Genomic DNA, 15,666 nt, shown 5'->3' on the forward strand with positions numbered 1-15,666 from the left:
GGGGCCCTAGGTCTTACCTAGTAATTTTGCCTACGTTTCACACAATCAATGAATATATCAGATGTATTTCTATTGGTATTAATATAAGTCAAGCGCGAGTACAATTGAAAAAAATATATAATTTGGATACATTTATTTTTTAAAGTTATGGCAACGCTGTTTGGAAAGCGAATGTCGAAACAGAGTTTATGTGAAATTGGGGGCAATGGCGATCAAGAAGAAGTGGAACTGCTTCTCTATATTTGTATCATGCGCTTCATTTCAAAATCATGGTGTGTCTGTAAATGTGTTTATTTTTTCTGAATCTGTAGAGTTTTCTGCACATTTGGCAAAAACAGGTTCAAGTTTTTTGGACATTTTTAAAAAAAGTAGATTAATTTTGTAGAAAAATGAGTTTCGAAAAAAAATCCAACCCACGATATAGCAAAAAATAATTGTGATCAAAATATTTTGTTAAATAAACTAAAATCACTGCTTTTGATTCGTATGGAAATATGTCAAAATCAAATTCGAAATGAAAATTAGGGACTTAAAACTTCAACTTATATTTGACTCAAGCACCAGAAGAGTTTAAAGAAAATTTCGAGGTAAATGTGGTAAATTTATCAAATTTTTGTTTTAAATATATTACTGTGCACACTAAAAACAGGTGTTAATAGCATAAACGATTTGGGATAGAACGCTGAAGTGCAACCCTTACAATTTTTACCTTTAGACTTTACATATTTTTCCCAAAAATGTCTAAAAACACTTGAAGTGACTGCCATATGCACTTGAAGTGGTGATGAAATTTCAAATTTTGAATAGCATTTTACTAATACATATTTATATGTGCACAAAGATCAAAGGTTAACTTTGACTACTGGCCACAAATTCGTCTTGCTTTTACTTGTAGGAAAGACAGTTCTTGAGCTCACTACATTCTACCTTAAAGAACTTTCATTAAAGTAATGAGAGCAATACTTTGTTATTGTTGTTAGTACTCTCTTACTGATGGTTGGCTCTGTTTCTCTACATAAATCCTACACTGAAGTGAAAATACCATTAAACCTATTTTTATTTTACACCATTTTCCATCCTTACAGAAAGGTGATATAATCGATGTTATGTCAATGAATGCCTCTGGCATTTGGAAGGGTCGTTGTCACGGTCGTGCTGGACACTTTAAATTCATCAACGTTGAAGTGTTGCCCGAACTACGTATGAAATCATCGAATAGCAAAAATCTGTGTGTTGGTGGTTTGGGTATTGGCGGTGTAGTGGGCGGCATTGGTATGGGCGGTGGTGCTATTATGCGGCACACCACTCACAATGGTCCAAGTTCAGTTGAAGATTTACTCTTCCGCATTGGTTTGAAGGAGTACACGTCGGTGTTCGTTTTAAATGGGTAAGTTTGTTTGAAATATATATACATTATGAGTTAAATTAAACATTTACATATATGTGTGTATATATTATATACATATTAGAGTTTACGATTTCTTCTTGAGAGAATTTCGAGATTAGAAAAATCGAGAACTCAGCTGCTCGTGAGATTCTCGATATACAATTTGTTTGCTGTATTGGCAGTATTTATGCACTCAGTTTTTTTAATATTCCATTTATATTTCACTTACATTAAGTTTATATATATTTGCTCATAAAGTTCAATTTTTTTAATTTGGGAGCATAACAGCATTTCTTATAGTAGAGCTTGCGATTTATTCCTGAGCACAAGCGAGAATTTCGAGACTCGGGAAATGATTACTCGACTCCTCGCGATACTCTCAAATCTCGCAATACTTGTAAATCTTCTTAAGATTCTCGACACTTAATTTAGTGGCTACATTTTCAGTATTGTATGCATTCTGTTGTTTTGTACTTGTGGTTTTTTGAAAACTTTCGCTTGTGCTTCAGAAGAAATCGTGAGCTCTATATAGCTCTACCGTTCCATACAATAAACTGTTTTGCGAGAAGCTTGCCAGCCATGCGAGTATTTCGAGATACGAGAATCTTGCGAGAAGACGGACTCGCGAGAAATTTCTCCTCGAACCAATTCCAGAAATCGTAAGCTCTAGCATACATTATAGTGTGGCTGTTAAAATCAAAAACCCATATTTGTTTAGTCTCAGTGATAATACCGAGGTAACGTGTATGAAGTGTCGCACAGGGATCAAAATTTAAAATAGGTTATGAAAGCTCAAACAATTTTTGTTAAGGCTTTAATTTATAGTGCCCAAAATCGATCGAAATTGACCATTTCGCGACACCACTTATCCACCTCCAATCAGGACAAAAATTTGTATGTGATATTTCTCATCTGGGTATTACCGGTTAAGGGAGTGAATATAAAAAAATTGTGTTTGGCTAATACGGACCAGCCAAATATACATGCATATTAACATAGATAACAGTAATGAGATGAAGGTTCTCATTCTCTATTGCGAACCGAACGTTCAGATCGCCCCAGAGGCGAACGGTTCGTATATTTGCTTTATATTAAACGATAACAACTTATTATTTGACAATTGCTATCACATAACGCAAGAAACCAACAAAAACGATAAAAAAAAAATACCAGTTCGACGTAATCGCTAAGATTCGATACGTTTTCCCAAGCCAGAGATGCCGACAAGAGCTTCGTAGAGCGTTGGACATTTATTCAGAGTTCGCATACATGGCGTATAATCGTAGCGACTGAGATGTAGCAGAACAAGCAGTGAATCAGTTTTCGCTTGTGCTCTGAGCCACATGTCTGTGGTCACAAGCTATAATCGCCATGTTAAAGTATAGGGCTTAGGCGATTATCGCTTGTGGCTTCAAGCAGTAAACATCTAATGCCTAAAATCTATGCTAAAATTTTGTTCACCATTACATACTTACTATTAAAATGAAGTTTGCGTTTATATTTGAAGATCTGCTGGCTTTGTGCACCACTGGTTTAAGCTAACGTTCACAATGTAGAATGATGCCCCAAATAACAATTAAATCTCAAATACTACTACTTTATCTCATATATTGGGAATTATAGATTTTAAGTAACTTTTATTCTTTTTATTGCAACTTCTTTTAGCTACGAGGACTTGGAACTATTTAAAGAGCTGGAGCCAGCTGATTTGGATTATTTGGGTATTGTCAATCAGGAGCACCGTGCCAAATTGCTAACAGCTGTACAGTTACTGCATGATATTGAATGTAAGCACATAAATAATATCAATATAAACATCTTTATATGTTAAATATCCACAGTCTAATTTATAAAAAAAGCAATAGTGTATACTAAAGTATTTTTAATCAAAAGGTAGAATTTTACTAATAAGGATAAGAATTTAATTAGAGAGACATGCTCATATTGCTTTATACAATTGTTTTTATACTCAGCGTGCTTTACACACAGAGTATATTAACTTTGATTGGATAACGGTTGGTTGTACAGGTATAAAAGAATCGAGATAGATATAGACTTTCATATATTAAAATCATCAGTATCGAAAAAAAAATTGATTGAGCCATGTCCGTCCGTCCGTCTGTCCGTTAACACGATAACTTGAGTAAATTTTGAGATATCTTAATGAAATTTGGTATAAATGTTCCTGGGCACTCATCTCAGATCGCTATTTAAAATGAACGATATTGGACTATAACCACGCCCACTTTTTCAATATCGAAAATTTCGAAAAACCGAAAAAATGCGATAATTCATTACCAAAGCGGATTGAGCGATGAAACTTGGTAGGTGGGTTGACCTTATGACGCAGGATAGAAAATTAGTAAAATTTTGGACAATGAGCGTGGCAACGCCCACTTTTAAAAGAAGGTAATTTAAAAGTTTTGCAAGCTGTAATTGAAGATATCATGATGAAATTTGGCAGGAAATTTACTACTATTACTATATATGTGCTAAATGAAAATTAGCAAAATTGGATGAAGAACATGCCCACTTTTTACAAAAAAAAATTTTTAAAGTCAAATTTTAACAAAAAATTGAATATATTTACAGTATATAAGTAAATTAATGCAACATGTAACTCCAGTAATGATATGGTGCAAAAAAATACAAAAATAAAAGAAAATTTCAAAATGGGCGTGGCTCCGGCCTTTTTCATTTAATTTGTCTAGAATACTTTTAATGTCATAAGTCGAATAAAAATTTACCAATCCTTGTGAAATTTGGTAGAGGCATAGATTCTATGACGATAACTGTTTTCTGTGAAAATGGGCGAAATCGGTTGAAGCCACGCCCAGTTTTTATATACACTCGACCGTCTGTCCTTCCGCTCGTCCGTTAACACGATAACTTGAGCACAAACCGATATATCTTTACTAAACTTAGTTCACGTACTTATTTGCACTCGCTTTATATTGGTGCTAAAAATGGGCGAAATCCTACTATGACCACGCCCACTTTTTCGATATCGAAAATTACGAAAAATTAAAAAAATGCTATAATTCTATACCAAATACGAAAAAAGGGATGAAACATGGTAATTGGATTGGTTTATTGACGGAAAATTTAACTTTAGAAAAAAAGTTTGTAAAATGGGTGTGACACCTACAATATTAAGTAGAAGAAAATGAAAAAGTTCTGCAGGGCGAAATAAAAAACCCTTGGAATCTTGGCAGGAATACTGTTCGTGGTATTACATATATAAATAAATTAGCGGTACCCGACAGATGATTTTCTGGGTCACCCTGGTCCTGATTTTGGTCGATATTACAAAAACGCCTTCACATATACAACTACCACCACTCCCTTTTAAAATCCTCATTAACCTTTAATTTGATATCCATATCGTACAAGCACATTATAGAGTCACCCCTGGTCCACCTTTATGGCGATATCTCGAAAAGGCGTCCACCTATAGAATTAAGGCCCACTTCCTTTTAAAAAAACTCATTATCACCTTTCGTTTGATTCCATATTGTACAAACGCATTCTAGAGTCAACCCTGGTCCACCTTTATCGCGATATCCCGAAAAGGCGTCCACCTATAGAACTAAAGCCCACGCCTTTTTAAAAAAACTCATTATCACCTTTCGTTTGATACCCATATTGTACAAACGCATTCTAGAGTCAACCCTGGTCCACCTTTATAACGTTATCCCGAAAAGGCGCCCACCTATAGGACTGAGGCCCATTCCCTTTTAAAATACTCATTAACACCTTTCATTTGATACCCGTATCGTACAAATAAATTGCAGAGTCCCCCTGGTCCACCTTTATAGCGATATCTCGAAAAGGCGTCCACCTATAGGACTAAGGCCCACTCCATTTTAAAATACTCATTATCGCCTTTCGTTTGATACCCATATTGTACAAAGGCATTCTAGAGTCAACCCTGGTCCACCTTTATATCGACTATAGGACTGAGGCCCATTCCCTTTTAAAATACTCATTAACACCTTTCATTTGATACCCGTATCGTACAAATAAATTGCAGAGTCCCCCTGGTCCACCTTTATGGCGATATCTCGAAAAGGCGCCCACCTATAGAACTAATCCCACGCCCTTTTAAAAAAAACTCATTATCACCTTTCATTTGATACCCATATTGTACAAACGAATTCTAGAGTCACCCCTGGTCCACCTGTATGGCGATATCTCGAAAAGGCGTCCACCTATAGGACTGAGGCCCATTCCCTTTTAAAATACTCATTAACACCTTTCATTTGATATCCATATCGTACAAAATAATTCTAGAGTCACCCCTGGTCCACCTTTATGGCGATATCTCGAAAAGGCGTCCACCTATAGAACTAAGGCCCACTCCCTTTTAAAATACTCATTAACACCTTTTGTTGGATACCCATATTGTACAAACGCATTCTAAAGTCAACCCTGCTCCACCTTTATGGCGATATCCCCAAAAGGCGTCCACCTATAGAACTAAGGCCGACTTCCTTTTAAAATACTCATTATCACCTTTCATTTGATACCCATATTGTACAAACGAATTCTAGAGTCACCCCTGGTCCACCTGTATGGCGATATCTCGAAAAGGCGTCCACCTATAGGACTGAGGCCCATTCTCTTTTAAAATACTCATTAACTCCTTTCATTTGATACCCATATCGTACAAACAAATTCTAGAGTCACCCCTGGTCCACGTTTATGGCGATATCTCGAAAAGGCGTCCACCTATAGAACTAAGGCCCACTCTCTTTTAAAATACTCATTAACACCTTTTGTTGGATACCCATATCGTACAAACAAATTCTAGAGTCACCCCTGGTCCACCTTTATGGCGATATCTCGAAAAGGCGTCCACCTATAGAACTAAGGCCCACTTCCTTTTAAAATACTCATTAACACCTTTCGTTGGATACCCATATTGTACAAACGCATTCCAGAGTCACCCCTGGTCCACATTTATGGCGATACCTCGAAAAGGTGTCCACCTATAGAACTAAGGCCTACTCCCTTTTAAAATACTCATTAACACCTTTCGTTGGATACCCATATTGTACAAACGCATTCTAGAGTCAACCCAGGTCCACCTTTATAACGATATCCCGAAAAGGCGTGCGCCTATAGGACTGAGACCCATTCCCTTTTAAAATACTCATTAACACCTTTCATTTGATACTCATATCGTACAAACAAATTCCAGAGTCCCCCTGGTCCACCTTTATGGCGATATTTCGAAAAGGCGTCCACCTATAGAACTATGGCCCACTCCCTCTTAAAATACTCTTTAATACCTTCCATTTGATACGCATGTCATACAAACACATTCCAGGATTACCCTAGGTTCATTTTCCTACATGGTGATTTTCCCTTATTTTGAATCCATAGCTCTCAACTGAGTATGTAATGTTCGGTTACACCCGAACTTATCCTTCCTTACTTGTTCTTATTTACTTTTAAAATAAATCCATTTTTTACTGTCGGCCGTTCATATATGATATAACAAGGGTTGTACATGTTGTTATCAAATTATTAAAAACCTTTTTTTCTTTTGTTCGAAAAATTTATATTTACGAATTTATCCCTAGTACTTTTACTAACCTAACGCAATAACTTGTTACGTATATCTAGTTACACCTTTTTCAATTTCTTTCCAACAGGTTCGGATGGTGATATCGCCGGTTCGAGTTCGGAGAATGATGAAAGTCGTTTGAATAACATTAACAAGAAGCATGGTGCATCTCCTTTTGGACGACGACATTTCCCACGAGACTCGGGCTGTTACGAAGGCTCACCTGTACCCACCTCACAAACATCTACACAAAATATACCCTCCACCGATGAATCTAACAGTCTCGACGATGTTGTCACCAAATGTTCCAGTGAGATAATGAAACGTGTAGAAAGTGCCCGTCGTCAAAAGGATAATCCATTCAAAACTGGCCTCTCAGCAAGAGTCGGTAAGAAGGCGTTGTTAGGTGGCAGCCTAATGGGCGAAGACACATTAACACGTGGCGGTGGACTAAGTGAGAAATCAAGTGATTCTGGAGTAAGCAGTAGTTCGCTATCTTCTGGACCAATGAAGAATAGCACTTAACATTTACCAACTATACTCGCCCATGAGCTGATGCTTGCTGTCGGTCTACCTGGATCAGGTGTGGTTGGTATTCCAGACAGCGGCAGCATTGGCGGGGCGTTAGGTGGCGGTGGCGCTACTTCACCCACCACATCTACCGCATCGGCGGGTATCGTTGGTTGTGGCAGCGGTAGCAGTAGTGGTACTCTAGGCAGCAACATTGGCAGCGGTGTATTATTGGGATCCGCATGCAATACACTACCACATCCACCATCTTCTGCTGCAGCAGCTGCTGCTGTATCCAATGTGCTAGCAGCAGCATCGGCCACATGTAGCGGTGTGGGTAGTGCAACAGCAAATTTGAATAGAAATTTAGTAATACTTCGAAATCATTTACGAAAGAATACAAACACAACACCATTAGCGACGGTATCATCTGGTGGTGTGCCAGCGACAGGTGTAGCTACTGTCACCAATATGAGCATGTACAATGATATTACACCCACCAACAATACTAATACAAATATATTTAGCAGTACAATCGACTGCACACACACCAACAACGTTAATACTAATTTGGATACAGACCAATAGCGCAATAGTAATTGCAATCATTATTTTAATTTAGCTCATAAATTACGATATATTAATTAAGTTAAATAAATGCGTTTGATAAAAACTAAGAGAGCAAGAAATAAGAAATTTTATTTTAATAATTATTTAAATTTTATAGCTGCGCAAATATTTTTTGTAGTATATGTACATACATAAATATGGATGTTCGCGGATTAATGTGATCGCGTATTCGAATGCATGTTTATACCGTAAGTGATGGGTTAATTGAGTTCAAATGTACAGTAAGTAAAAAAAAACATTATATAAACATATAAAATACATTAGCGCACATTTTTTACCAAATCACAAACTGTTTAAAACTAACGCTTTGTATTTGTAATTTGAGTATTTACTCAGGTGATGGCATTTAATAAAAAAGCATTTAATTATTAATTATATATATATTTATAAATATTTTAAAATTAAGTATTTTATATTTTTGCCAATGCAGACAATGAAATGAATACTACATACTTACATACATACAATTGTATAATTTGCATTTATGTATGACCTTAATACATCGGGAAACATATTAGCCACAGCAACAACAACACATAATCAAATACATAAATATGTTAACATAATGAAACGTGATATTTCAATACGTCCATGATTTTAGTTTGCAATTTGCCGTTAATTTTTTATGTATTTTTTTGGGTATTACGTAGTTACAAGTGTAATTTATTCATTTAATTATTTATTAATTTTTTTAGTTTACTAGAGTTCAAATCATTTTAAATAACATTAATATACCCCAATTACTCGCAGTAACTAAAACATATTTACACACATACATTGAACTTTAACTCGTCCTATACATAAAATGTTTTTAACAAATATTACATAACATTTACTGCCTTCCACATTGACTATAAAAACTTCGCCCTTACCATAGTTTTATATATTACTTGCTAGCAGTGTCTGCATAGACGTCAAAATTACAAATTGTACCGATCACCTGATTTTGAATTGACTATTGTGGTCTCACTCTGTATCTCTTTCTATCACCCGCTGAAGATAGCCGGCCCTATGCGCCGCCATTTTGAACATCCTGTCAAAACGCTGCCAAAACGCTAAAATGTAGCTATCTTGAACGTCCTATCAGGCAGCTGACGGACAAGATATCACACTTGTTTTATCCACAATGGTAACAATGCTGAAACAATAAAAAAAATTCTTATCATCATGAAAAAAATTGGTACATTGTTGAATACTTGCCTTCAGGTAACTCAAATTCAGTCAATGTTTTTATGCGAATCATTTGTAGGAGTATTGAAGATCATTGATATCGGTTCATTATATATGACCCGTCCTATGAAAAGGTGGCTTATGACTCAAACAAGAAATTGAGAGAAACAGCTATTACAGATAAACAATGTATTTCTTCAGTTTCTTAGTAGTTTTCGTTTTTTTTTTTTTTTTTTTTTGAGTCATAAGCCACCTTTTCACAGGCCGGGTCACATACATTATTAGCCCCTGGACAATAGAAAGAATAATGGTTGAAAATTTTTAATTTAATTTTTTCAAGCTAATTGACAATATTTGATAAAAGTGACCGCCATTGTAAAGAGACTATGTGGCAAACAAGTGTTGTGTTCAAAAAACTGGTCCTCAAGCAAGACTATCGAATCTGTGATGGGTCACGGTTTGTAGGAATTCAGAGACATTTTGAAATACTTTAAGGACTTTAGATATACTTGGTTGAATGAGGGATATTTTTAGATACTGGGATATTTAAGGAAAATGTGAGAACTAGTAAATTGTTTTGGGACTAGTTTCTTGATCATTTATGTATATTTTACCAAACTCCTTTGGTTTGTGTCGGAATATTTGTATGGTTATTTGAAGGCTTTTGCAGGATCAATTTGAGGACTTTTTCGGGATCAATTTATAATTATTTTCGGTATAATTTCAGGACTCTTTCCAGATCATATTCCATTTTCGAGATATTTTTGTGATCACCTGAAGACTATTTCTGGATCACTTGTATATTCTTCTAGAACCACTCTGAAATTATTTTTAGAAAAAAGTTGTCTCAATTAGAAAATGTTTGGAAAAATTTTACTTAAACCTCTTAACTCCTACACTCTAAGACGATGTGCTTTGATCTCTTCGTTTCAGGGTAATATCAGGGAAACAGAAAAACCAAAAGTTTGTTAGATGTGCGCATATGCATATTTTCACAATTAACCAAATTTTAAAACTTGGTGTGTTTGCTAAAGAATCAAAAACAAACCAATTGCCGCTGAGATACAAAACAATTATTAGCGAAACCCTGTGCTTCAAAGGTAGGATATTTAAGTATTGTTTTGAACTTCGTAAATTTAGATAAAAATATATAGGCTAAACCGGAATTATAGTGATCATATTGCTTTTAATTTCAAGCTGCTCAAAATTATATATACTTATTCTTTCTTGTTGATTTTTCCAAGGGGGTATTTTTATTATTTTAATACGATTTCCATTAGCTTAATCCTTTAATTATACAAAAAAATATACACCTTGATTGACCAATATGAACTGAAAGTCCAAAATGTATCTTCAAATGATCTGAAGAAAAATATTGACTTATTTTAAATTATTTGAAACCATGTGCGAATTCAAAACTACATCTCAACTCTGAAACAAAACAGCACTGGAAATTTGAAACTCTTATAATACATACAGCAGCGCGCATAATTTGAACAAAGCTTCTATGAATAACGTAAATAAAATTATCAAATACCAACGGTTTTATGATATTACTTTATTTTTGGTTAAATTCCAAGCTGTGAAAACTGACGAAATATTATCGAAAAAACAAATCACTATATGCATAACAAAAACTAATATTACGAACAAAATAAATGAGCGAGACATGTCATTGTTTATTTTTCGTAAATTTTTTAAAGTTAAATAAAATAAAGCGGACAAAATATTGCTTTCTTGTTTGCTTCAATTCAAAGCGAGTCGCCGTGCAGAAGCATGTCAAATGAAAAAAAAACATTGACTTGCAAAGCGAATTTAGTACAGTATAGATTCATCTTGAATGATTTCGATTAACTGACATCTTGTTGTACAAGGCGTTGGTTGGAAATTATTAAGAAGAAGCAATCAGCTGATAGAATAACCCCACGTCATACTGGGCCCGTATTACGTGTTACGATCAGTGACTGAAAATCATTTTCACCCAAGCGATAACTATGCAACTGTCAAAGTTTTCCTAAAAGTTACAATAAAGTATGGTTCTAACGATTACTATTTGTCACTAGTTCAAATATGCCATTCGTCCGATCCACCATTTCAGAGCTATTGTGTTTTAAAAAATAAGTTTCGATCACGGATCATAACACGTAGTATGGGCGTGAATTTCTTCAGTTATTTCACCAGCACGTTGATTTTCGTTTCATCTTTGCACACAAATTTTCAAAATAAAATACGGTGGTTTTTCAGAAAATAACACAAAAAAACACAGCTGAATGGCAAAAAAACTGACCGAAATGTAAGCTTAATCGTTTTGTTTTCACAAGCTAGTTTGTATTCTTCTTGTTTTTCGTTAGTTTTTGGAATAAAGTTTATACACTTGCTAGTAATGGTACTGGGAGGGTGGGTGACAAAAAATTTGAGAAAAATATAAGACCACTACAGAAATAATATAAAAATTACGGCCGTGGTTTTACAGTAGGGGACCGCAAAACTAAGGAATAATTTTCCTTAAATTAATGAAAAGTTTCATAAAAAAACAAATTCTTATTCATTATATTGAAATTTTCCTCAATTTAAAGAAAGTTTACTTGGGAAATGTTTTCCTTATTTTGGGTAAGTGTTCCTTTCGGAGTGTAGGTAAAACGAATTTCAAAAATGCTTAAAAAAAATTTACGAAAAATCCAAGTTTTATTTTTAACTTTTTGAATATTTTTTAATAATCAGTTTTATAGCTCAATGCATTTAAGTCTAAAGAAGTACAAGTTATAGGTCTTAAAAAAATAAAACTATACGCCCCTCATGTGAAAGAAAATTTAAAACATCTTTCTTTAAAAAAAAATTTTCATAAATAAAAAGGAAATATAAAAGGCCCATAACTTATACGTTTCAAGAATAAAATTGACATTTACTGGAACAGCCGAATGGTTTGAGATGGAGTTGCATAGTTTAAGTAACCAAATTAATAGTTTTTTGTTATTTTAATAATGAAAAATAATAAAAAGAACTTAGAGCTGCTGTAGTATATTAATAGCTGGAAAATACTCCAAAAAAATATGAATGTTGGTTAAAACTATCTAATTTTAAGCCTAAAGAAGATAACATCTTTAAGTTTTAATAAAAGACATCAAAGCTTAAGTGTATATAGTGCTATCACTACTTTTCAAGCTTTTTCGAATTACGCGTACTAAATTTTTTTCTACTTTAGTTGTGAACTATAAAAGATCATCAAAGAACGAGGTAGAAGTGATGATGTATCTTAAAATTTTGAGTTTTATTAATAGCCTTAAAAGTGTATTTTAACAACAAGGCCTTGAGCTCAATAATTAACCAAAAAAATCTTAAAATTTCGTTAAAAAAAATACCGCAATGATTGATAGTAGATTTTTTTATAGAGGAACTCCCACTTTTCATTGCTCCACTTTGCACATCTTAAACTCTCAAGAGTGATTAACAGAGCATTAAACCTTTTTTCTGAGTGTTGAAAGAAAATTTTAAATAAAAGTACATATACTTAAATACTAAAGCATTGACTTTATTATTTTCTTCTATTTTGTTTAATTAAACTCTTCAATGCTATTTCGTACAAAAAAGCTAAAAAGCTACTTTACAAAATAATGTGAATCTCTAAAAGCAATATTGATATAAAATGTACATAAATGTTTAATGCAAATAATAAATAACAATAGGTGTATGAAATCATTATAAAATGGTCTAAGAACTTCCCTTCCATCAACTATACAACAACTAGCCAGAATAGTGTACATTAAGCTGGGTCGATTTATTAACCTATATCGCGCCATCGATTTTTCGATAGGATTTGGGCTCAGGAAAAAAAGTTCTTTAAGCATACCCAAAAAAATAATTTTCGAGCCTGCAAAATATGAGTTTTTTTACTTCTTTTTTCTTTGATTTTTAAGGTTTTCTTAATGAACTACTTAAAAAATTTTCATTTGATTTTAAAATTTTCATGTATACCCTGTCCGACTTAAAACTGTCCGCTAAAAACTTTGGCTATAACAGTTTTTTGAAAAAAAAAAAAAATAATAATAATAATTTTTAGGGTTTTGAGGAGTGTTTTTTTGACGAGTGTGATCTTGACGAGTTTTTCAGACAACCATCTACGCCCAATACCTAGGCTTGTGGTAAAATTTGATGTTGCTAGCTGTGGCAGAAATGGGGCAGAAATGGCGAAAACCCTCTTATTGAACAATCGGTTGTATGGGAGGTATATGCTATAGTGGTCCGATCCGGTCGATTCCGACAAATGTCAAATCCCCCATCAAAATATGCCTGCTTACCAAATTCCATCAAGATATCTCAAAAATTGAGGGACTAGTTTGTGTTCAAACAAACGGACAGACGGACGGACAGACGGGCATGGCTAAATCAACTCAGCTCGTCCCCTGATCATTTTGGTATACTTATTGGTGGGTCTAATGGAAACATATACATAAAAAGTGATTTGGAGCTTTGAAAATTAAAAAAATCGATTTCGACCAAAACAAGTCCCAAAAACCAAAAAAAAAAATTTTTTTTTTAAACTGTTAATGCCAACGTTTTTATCGCATAATTTTAAGTGGGATAGGAGCTATGACATAAATACGTTATCATCAGCAACACTTTGGCACGTTTCTGAAGAAACCCTTAAAAAAAATGGCGAAATAAATTTTTTCACCAAAACACTCATCAACACCCAAAAATTATTTTATCGCCAAAGTTTTTAGCGGACAATTTTGAATCGGACAGGGTATACATGAAAATTTTAAAATCAAATGAAAATTTTTTAAGTAGGTCTTAAAAAAACCTTAAAAATCAAAGAAAAAAACGTCAAAAAACCCAAATTTTTCAGGCTCGAAAATTATTTTTTTGGGTATGCTTAGTGGAACTTTTTTTCCTGAGCCCAAAACCTATCGATAAATCGATGGCGCGATATGGGTTAACTTTCGTCCATGCAAATCAACCCAGCTTAGTGTACATACATACATAAATTCACCATTATACTTTACCAAACAAACTTTGTATATATATGCTTGTAAGTATTGCTATCTAACTGATAAATAAACTTTTAACACCAGTAAAGTTAAATATTTAAGATTAATGTAAATGTTAAAGTCCAAATGTTGAACAAATCAATTTATTCAATAAGCAATAATCAAAACAAAAGACACAACTACTTTAAGAAATAAGTTTTAAGCAAATGAATGTATTTGAGCGAAATATATATATAGCTATATGGATTAAAGAAAAATTCCTTAAAAAAAAAATTATTGCTATGTATGAATGGGAGTAGTTAGAGCGCAATAAGTAAGTGTTATGCTATTATTTTTCAAAAAATAAATTCAAAATAAAACACTTTTTGAAATGCATGTGCTATATGTTAGTGTGTTAGTAATGTGTAGATGCGAATGTTAGTTTACTTAAGAAAATATATATATGTGCGTACATTAGGGTGAACCTAATAAGCAAATTAATTTTTTGCTATTGGTATACTGAAAATATTGTTCTGAACATTGAAAAACGCAACATGTAAAAATGTAAGCTTGAGAGGCTTCGCTTCGCTATTTGTTTAAATTAGAAGTATATCGTCGCTCTTAATAATAATATTTCAATGAGGAGCAATACATATTCTTATTCTATTTCATGAAGGATCCACAATGAAGTTCTGAAATTATATGTTGCTAAGTTGAATCATTTAGAAGTTATTGACCGTCCGTAGTAAAAAGGCTCTAAAGTGTTAAAAGTGAATTCAGAGAAATACGAAGCACGAGTGTAACGCTTATTTAAAATAAGGTCCGTTTTCACCATCTTCAGCTAGTCAATTATATATAAGTTATCGAAATTTTCATTTTCTCCATGCTTACTGTAATTTGGCGCCTTATTTAAGTGCAAAGAAAAAGTGTAAACAACAGGCCGCTAGTTTTAGTGTATTCACAATAAATTTTTCCGATGTGTTAAACAAATATTCACAATTATCGATTTAACCCTGGATGTGAGCACCCTGAAAATGAAAACCTCGAATCAAGCTAACCGAAGATGGCGAAAACGGCCCTAAATTAATATCTAGTTTCATTTTCTACACAACGAAAATTAATGAACATTGAACTACTAACTACTCATGTGATTGTACTACATAACTCTTTTCGGAGCCCTAAATAAGACGCGAACTACCTTCAGGTGCTGTAAACTTAAAAGCAGGAAAATAATAAATAGATTTTCTCTTTTCTTATGTTTTTTTTTTTTTTGTCATAAAATAATTTGACTTGTACTGCTTTTTTGCTATTTTAATGTTTAAGTATAACATTTTCATAGAAAAAAGCAATAATATTTAAGCAGAAAACAGTATATTCTTGCCTTAGAAATTTGATTTACTGCTTTTTTGGTTTAGGAATTTAAGATACTT

General features: G+C 33.6%; 2 protein-coding genes across 4 annotated transcripts in view; both read left to right on the top strand.

Annotated features, from left to right (window-relative positions):
• The window catches only part of LOC137238023 (uncharacterized), a 101,853-nt gene extending 94,369 nt beyond the window's left edge, over nucleotides 1-7,484 (top strand). For all 3 annotated transcript variants that reach the window (XM_067762535.1, XM_067762536.1, XM_067762537.1), the window contains exons 14-16: nucleotides 1,086-1,387; nucleotides 3,053-3,174; nucleotides 7,048-7,484. In XM_067762535.1, coding sequence (XP_067618636.1) covers nucleotides 1,086-1,387; nucleotides 3,053-3,174; nucleotides 7,048-7,484 — 861 coding nt within the window. The remainder of the gene's footprint in view (nucleotides 1-1,085; nucleotides 1,388-3,052; nucleotides 3,175-7,047) is intronic.
• Nucleotides 7,485-7,514: 30 nt separating this feature from the next.
• Nucleotides 7,515-8,441, top strand: LOC137238024 (uncharacterized). The gene has a single exon (XM_067762538.1). The coding sequence runs from the start codon at nucleotides 7,515-7,517 to the stop codon at nucleotides 8,055-8,057; it is 543 nt and encodes a 180-aa protein (XP_067618639.1). The 3' UTR covers nucleotides 8,058-8,441.
• The last annotated feature ends 7,225 nt before the right edge of the window (nucleotides 8,442-15,666 follow it).

The sequence above is a fragment of the Eurosta solidaginis genome, chromosome 1, assembly GCF_040869045.1.
Source record: "Eurosta solidaginis isolate ZX-2024a chromosome 1, ASM4086904v1, whole genome shotgun sequence".
In the NCBI taxonomy this organism is placed as follows: domain Eukaryota; kingdom Metazoa; phylum Arthropoda; class Insecta; order Diptera; family Tephritidae; genus Eurosta; species Eurosta solidaginis.